The sequence below is a fragment of the Papio anubis genome, chromosome 3 (genome assembly GCF_008728515.1).
Source record: "Papio anubis isolate 15944 chromosome 3, Panubis1.0, whole genome shotgun sequence".
NCBI lineage: Eukaryota > Metazoa > Chordata > Mammalia > Primates > Cercopithecidae > Papio > Papio anubis.
In genome coordinates this window covers 67,051,785-67,059,960 of record NC_044978.1, presented here as the reverse complement: position 1 = coordinate 67,059,960, position 8,176 = coordinate 67,051,785, and the positions used below count along the sequence as shown (strand labels likewise).

General features: G+C 34.9%; 1 protein-coding gene across 1 annotated transcript; it reads right to left on the bottom strand.

The window, feature by feature from the left end:
* Positions 1 to 3,084: 3,084 nt before the first annotated feature.
* On the bottom strand, positions 3,085 to 7,779 carry IL2 (interleukin 2). The gene is given in 4 exon segments (NM_001112654.1): positions 3,085 to 3,195; positions 5,037 to 5,183; positions 7,483 to 7,542; positions 7,633 to 7,779. Coding segments are annotated over 4 exon segments (465 nt in total).
* Between the last annotated feature and the right edge of the window lie 397 nt (positions 7,780 to 8,176).

Below are 8,176 nucleotides of genomic sequence, written 5' to 3'. Positions count from 1 at the left end.
CCTTATTCCAAGACATGTTCACCTAGAGCCTTGGCTTTTTTTTTTTTTTTTTTCTCTTAAATCCTGACATGTTTACTAGACCCTTTCTCCATGGCAGGGCTTTGGCTCCAACCTGTGGCTTCTCAGCACCATACAGCTTATTTGCCTCCTACCTGCTGTTTTCTGCCATTTCTTTTAGTGGTTGGGAAGTGTCTTATATTCCATAAGCAACTGATGGATCAGCCAGTGAACTGAGGGAAATTTGTATGTAGATACATGGGTTCCTTCCCTGCAGGTCACTCCTTTATGGGGTTTTGTCTCTCAAATTCCATCTACTTTGACAACCCTGAACTACTCCTGCCTCTTAACTCCTCATAGGACTGCCACTGCATTCCTTCATTCTTGGGTTCCATTTTCTTGTGTCACAATTTGGAAAATTCCCTCAGGAAAAAAGCAAGGATGTCTGTTGTGCACATTCTTTCTCTTGAGGACTGAAACCTGCAAGACCTGCCTGTATTGGTTGCTTTCATCACACAGGGAAACAGCTACTGCATCTAGGCCTGAAGAGAAGTATAGAGGAGTAAGTACTAGAATCTTGAAAGGTCATAAAAGGCAACTTTGAGAGGAGTTTCATCTTTGGTCAAGTGATACAGCTATTCCAAGGTGATCTTACATTCACCTCTTACCAGGAATCCCCTGTGGTCAAACTCAGCTAGAAACCAGAAGGCAAGAAAATACATTAATGTATTCCACACAATTTGACTTAGCAGGATGACGATCAGGATGGAAAAGGATATAGAGTTGTTTTTGAGGGAAAAGTGGAAGATACACAGGTCACACCTTCATTCCTCAGCATGTGCTCTCTTCCTTCCTTTGGGAAGGTTTATACTCCTAGCAAAGGAGACACATGAAATCTCATCAGTTATTGTATCATTATAGGGTAATGTCAATTCAGCAATATTTTTCCTGTAATCTAAAATGTTAGGTATCACCAGTGTTCTTCACATAAAGAATAAGAGATGATGTCAAGTCCAACTTGTACTTTTAGTAAAGTACAAAAATGGAGAAAAGCAAAACTGCTCAAGTCTCTTTTCTGCCTCAGTAGCTAGTCATGAAAGTTGGTTAGTACAGCTGCATTCTTCCACTACCCTTTGCATGTTCCCTTTTACCCTCTGCTATTACTTTGGTTGGGTGGCATTATTTACCTGGTAGTATACTCCATATCTCACTTCTGTGAAATCTGAGTCTTTGATATTCTTGAATTTTAAAGATTGTTACAGTTTTCCATTGACCAATACTACTAAGGATAGAAAGCTAAGAGATGCCCCACTGAATTTCCTGAGTTCCAAATATAGTGTTACCTATTGTGTAGTCATTGACTGGTTCTATAGAAGGCACTGAATTTCCCCCTTTTCATCAAAATCAGTCACCCTGCTCAATACGGTCCTTTACATGCTTGTTGGTTCAGCTATATGAAGAACCCCTAAATGGCCAAAAGGTAATCTCAGCCATTTCATCAGTTTTCTGGTAGAAGTCAAGGCACCTGGTAGAAGAATGCCTCATTGAGCACTAAGGCCTTAAAACTGCCCAAGATAAGATTTAATGGATGAGATGTGAAAAAAAAAAAAAAAAATCTTCCAAGTGAGGTATTTAATGAGAAGGGTCCCTTTTACTTCTACTCCTTGGCAGTTTTGAAGAGAGGAACGACTCCTTCAAAGCTGCTGAAGAGGCATTCTGGTTGCCCATGTATGTTTTTAATTGTATGTTGATAACTTTTTTCCCCTTTGTTCTCTGTCTGGGGTCATCATCATCAAAAGAATCTAGGTAATCATAATTTTTATAACTTGTTTCTGTGGCAACTAAGTGCCACAGCCATTTGACCTCACAACATCTTGCCCTCCATCTGCATTTCATCCCATGCTACTATTGATGATAAGTTGAGTAATCATGATGCTACTACATCCCATAGATTTCCCATTTCCTATTATCCTTGTGTTCCTTGAATATATGGACAACCAGTCCCAGAATCCTATTTTGAGGGTCTCTTTTCGGGGACTATTTCTGATACAATTACTGTATCTGAGTCCCAGCAGGAAACAGATGGCATACTCAATTAAAAGGAGGATTTAATAAAAGGACTATTTAAAAAGCTATGGTCAGAGTACAGGGAAACTGCAAGGGGTGGTAAAAGTACCCTGGAGTTGCTAACAGCACACGTACCGCCCTCCCTAGGCTTAAAGAGAGAAGTGGAAGGGAAGATTACCAGAATCACTCAGAAGGAAAAAGTATACAGAGTGCCACCTTGAGGTAATCTGGGTTCTTTGGTTGAGAGGCACAGCCATCCTGAGTCTACTCCACAAGGAGGGAGTCAGAGGAATCTCTTATGTTCCTCAGAGTTCCTACCAGCGCTCCCCAATGGCAAGACCCAATGGAAAGCCAAAGGGCAGGGAAGACCTTTGATATAGGCCATACAGGTGAGCCTCCTCATGGCACTGGGCAAGTTGTAAGATAATGGAGAATTCGTAGCCGCACCAAATCTATGAAGAGTTTCAGGAATGTTTATGTTTGGCATTTTGTTTAAGAAGAAGGAAAATATAATCTGCTAAGAGATATTCTCAGACCAGAACTAAGGGTCTGATCAGCCCTTGAAAGGACAAAGCAAGGGCCTTTGAGAAGTCTACATCTCTGTTCTACATATTTCTTCAGAGGAAGAGTGACTTTTGTAAGCATCTTAGCCATACTGCAGTTCACACAAGTAACTAAGAAATATTTAAATGCTTACTCTGTGCTGTCTCCAAAATAACAAATATCCAGGCTTGTTTATATTTATCAAATTTACTAAATAGTTTTATTAACCAATCTACATATATATTATATTCAACATTCAACATAATATAAATATTTTGGGATAAATAATTTAAGTGAAACCATTTTAGAGCCCTTAGGGCTTACAAAAAGAATCTTAAAAGATCCATGTTTATAATCTTAAGATTAAGAATAATAGTTACAATAGGTAGCAAACCATACATTCAACAATAAATATAAAATTTAAATATTTAAATAAATAGAAGGCCTGGTATGTTTTAAGTGGGAAGCACTTAATTATCAGGTCAGTGTTGAGATGATGCTTTGACAAAAGGTAATCCATCTGTTCAGAAATTCTACAATGGTTGCTGTCTCATCAGCATATTCACACATCAGTGTTGTTTCAGATCCCTATAAAAGAAACATGTTAATTTTTTAAAGTGCAGAGTAGTTTACCTTATATATAGTATTCCCAATTGAAGTCTTATAGGCCTGTTGCCTTTATTTTCAAGCTTACCAAACATATTAATTATTCACATTTTCTTGAAATGATCAAAATGAATGCCAAAATTACATATTTTGTTATGATACCAAATGATAGTAACATGGAAGCTGAGATTTTCCTCATTTGTTAATTCAGTCAATGAACACAAAAATTTTTTCCCTGAATTGGGTGCAAATAAACATTTAAATAAAAACAGATCTAGACAAATATTAAATGCTGGATATGAAATAAACTTGATCGCTTTTCCTCTGAGTATGTACCTATATTTGTTTAAGTTAAATGTATGAATTGATATGCACATTATACTTTTCTAAATCTTGATTAGAGTCTCCTATTTTTCTACTTAAGTGAATCTCCTTATATTTTCCCCAAAGCAGAATAGAACTAGCCTAGAGTAAGCGAGGACATGTTTCTGTTTGGGAGAAATTTGTGTGAAGAACATCTTCATAAATACTTATACCTACCCCTACCCTATCATAGTATCAATACAGGTGAATTTAACAACTTTTGAAAGTTTAAACATTGGAAATTTTGTTCTATGGACTGGCTTTTTAGAAACTAGGCTCCTCTGCTGAAAGAAGCGATTTAAACGCTTCCTCTAGTTGATAAGCTAAGGAGGAAATATTTTGATATAAAGTAATACTTAAAAGACAGCTTTTCAAATTTGAAGTTATTCCTACCCTGGGAACAAAAAGCAAGTGAGATAGAGTGTTCCCTTTAAATAAGTATTCTCTTTAAATAAACTGTTACAGTGTTCTGTACCCTCTTAAGCATAATTATTTAAATATTGTAATATCTTGGGTTTTTTTATTTTAAAAAGTGTTTGGCTTTTGAAACACAGTTTTCAGATTTTTGCATGGTTTTGTCTTAAATTTGTATCAAGAGTTAAGAATGAGTTTCTATTTTAGAGTAAAACTCTTGCCATAGATAAGGAACTGAATCTGTCAGTGTCTAGATGACATGGATCTCAATGTATTTTTTTTAATTCAGCTGAAACAGTCCACTAATAAGTGATTCATTTGGACACAACTGGAGTTACTTTTAGAAATGTCTTTCTATTATTGTACTTATGCTGCTTATTTAGGATAGCTATTAACTCATGAATTTTATACCTTAGCAGATGGGATATAAAAAGAGAGAAGGGAATGTCTTTTACATCACCTGAGTCCCTTGCATATTTTATGCATCCTGTGCATTTAAAAATACTTGATTCTGAAAGTGGGATTGCCTCTAAAAAGGTTGTTGTTTGTTTAGTCCACTGGCCATTGTAATGGCTCCAGGTTTTTTTTTTTTTTTTAAGACAAATCTCTTATGGGTAGTCCTTCTATCAAATGATAAGGAAACACCATTTGAAAAGGCATTTCAGGTAATCAGTATTGACTATTCCAGTAAATGATCTGAAGGAATTGAAAAATATATAATAAAATCTGCCTGCTTTCTGTGAAACTCAATTCAGTACCTTCTCTCACTCCCAGTTTTGTGTTAATGTGAAAAGTGATGGAGTTTGGGATGAGGCTTGTCCATTAGTAGATGGTAGGTGCAAACTCTGTAGCTTATACTTCCCAGTTAGTTTATCATCTAACATTAGAAACGATTCATGTTCACAGTGTACTTAAAATGTAGGCTAATTACATGCATGGGTACTTTACAAATACCAAAAATGTTATGTCACTTTGAAATGTGGTACTTTTCCCCTTCCATTTTTTTTTTTTTTATTTCCAGGAGAGCAAATAAAGTAATGCCTTACCTTTAGTTCCAGAACTATTACGTTGATATTGCTGATTAAGTCCTTGGTATCTCTTAAGTGAAAGTTTTTGCTTTGAGCTAAATTTAGCACTTCCTCCAGAGGTTTAAGTTCTTCTTCTAGACACTGAAGATGTTTCAATTCTGTGGCCTAGAATAATAATTATCATCAGCTCAGTTTCCACAGAGGTCAGAATCAGAAATTAATTTCTAATTTATTTTATTTGGAGTAGCAGTATGTAGTTTTTACCATTCTCTCTGTTCTCAGTATCACTGTAAAGATGGACCAGTAGAGTTTACATTATAAAACTGGAAAAACTAGGGCTCAAGTACCTATGACTAGCGTTAAGTGATAGTTGACTCACTGGTTTTAGCTTAATTTGGCTTTGCAAAATGTTAGCATTTCTGCATCTAAATGCAAATTACAGATGTAGGCTGATTACTTTTCCAGTCTGCATAGAAAATCATTAGAACCAGATCAGTTAGAATGTGGAAATATAAAAATCACATTCTATGATTATAATATTTGATAATCTAAGAGTTAAGAATCACAGAATGTTAAGAGACAGAAGGAACTCTTGGATGCCATCTATCACAATCCTGACATTTTACACTAGGTAACAATAATCATGTAGTAGTGGCTCTCGATATAGCCTGGAGCAAGACACATTTAAGTGTGTCTAAATTTTTACTTTTCTACAATCACTACATTAAGATGCATTTCAAAAATATTTGTCCCAATAAAATAAAAGATTATAGTACTTTGGAAGGACTTTTGAACAGGCCTCCTGGTTCTATATTATATATAATATTTCGTATTTCTATGGTATATTATAATTTAAAAGAATTTTCTCCAAAATAAGCCCATTTACATCTCACGTCATCTTTTGAAGTAGGCAGTGAAGGATCATCTCCATTTTTAAAATAAGGATGCCAAATCTCAGAATTTGACCACATAAGTAGGTAGAGCCAGAATTAGATTTCAGTTCTTTCTCATTATAGCATTAACATAGCATCCTTGGAATCAAATATTTTTATTAGTTTCTAAAATTTTTTGTAAATGTGCAATGAGGGTTAAACAAATGAATAGAGTTTATCATTACTTTTGTTTTCAAACTGTTAGATTTCAGTGAATTCTACCACCCCCTAAATTATGCACATAATATCGTCTTTCTAACAATCTTTAGTGGGAAAGGTAGGACAAGACAATACCGATCCCCTGATATGTCCATCTATTGTGCTTTCAATTCGCCACTACAAATTCTACAAATTCTACAAATTCGGGGTTAAGTTTTTGGCATGAACAATGAGGAGAAATTTTCTTCAGGAAACAGCATCTAGTGTCTTTATGTTGCTGGAGTTGCATCACGTGGCTCTGTTTAAACTAGAGTAACATCTGTAAGCTGTCTCCTTTACATCTTTCAGAAGAGTAGTTTGAAGCAGATTTCCCTTGAATTAATAGAATTTGAGTCAATGGGATTGCATCTGTGTCCCCTTAAATCCTATTATTTTCTGGGTTTGGATTCACCCTGGCACAAGCCCTTTCTGGCACCAAATTTTGTTCATTCTCTCTTAACTGGCACAGCTACTAGGTAGCTTTGCACACCTAATGTAACCTAGGAACTTGGATGATTATGCTTATGCTGTATCTGAATCCAAAAACCACCTAATGAAGCTTTTAATCTTGGGAAATAAGTCATATAACATTATAAGTCTCAAGTTCTATTGGTAAAAAGATAAAAATCCAAAATTTCACTTTGTATTTCTCAGTAAGAATTTTATCTTTAATACTACTAATAATAGCTAATGCTTATATGGTATTTACCTTATGCCAGACACGGTTCTGAGTGCTTTACATTTACTTACTAATTCTCACAAAAGTGTATTAAGTATATACAGTTATTCATTTAAGTAGACATGAAACTGAATCACAAAGAGAGCAGGTAATTTGCCAAAGGTCATGAAAGCTGGGACATGGCAGAGCTGAGATTTCACTTGAGATATCTGGCCCCAGAGTCTGTGCTATTAGTTAGTGTTATGCTGCCTCTTACTTAGGAACCTTTCCTAAAACAAGAAAAGGTTTTTTAAGTTGGGCTTCTTGGAAATAGATTTTGGTATTTTACATACTAAAATGGCATAATCAAATATTTTAGAGTTTTACATTTTTAAATGAAACCATAAGTCAACATTTTTGTTTAAAATTGTCTTATCAATAAAGTGAGAATATTATTTTTATGTTTTCTTCCCACCCCCACCAATACACAAATATATGTAAAAAATATAGGTAAAACTATTTTAATAGATGCTTCATTATCAAACTTGGGTTTTCAAAAAACAGAAATTAAAGTTACTCTTTACCTTAGATAAGCTGCTATTAATCCCATCTGTGCAATTTTTCATATTACTTTGAATTTTATTAAAACAAATTGAACATAAAAAATTGTACTTACCTTCTTGGGCATGTAAAACTTAAATGTGAGCATCCTGGTGAGTTTGGGATTCTTGTAATTCTAAGAAAGTATAATACATTGTTAATTAAGAAATGATCTCCAGCTAGATTACTAAATGTAATAATTTTAGTAAGAAAGAAATATACTTACATTAATTCCATTCAAAATCATCTGTAAATCCAGCAGTAAATGCTCCAGTTGTAGCTGTGTTTTCTTTGTAGAACTTGAAGTAGGTGCACTGTTTGTGACAAGTGCAAGACTTAGTGCAATGCAAGACAGGAGTTGCATCCTGTACATTGTGGCAGGAGTTGAGGTTACTGTGAGTAGTGATTAAAGAGAGTGATAGGGAACTCTTGAACAAGAGATGCAATTTATACTGTTAATTCTGGAAAAATATTATGGGGGTGTCAAAATGTTTTACATATTACACATATTTTCAAAGACTTTACCTGTCTGAAAAAACATTACCTTCATTTTTCCTCTTCTGATGACTCTTTGGAATTTCTTTAAACCCCCAAAGACTGACTGAATGGATGTAGGTGAAATCCCTCATGGTTACATTAGCCCACACTTAGGTGATAGCTCTAATTCATGCAATTAACGCCTTCTGTATGAAACAGTTTTTCCTCCTTTCTTTAAGGGGGTGGGGATACAAAAGTAACTCATGAAAATTTTCTCTTTGTCATAAAACTAC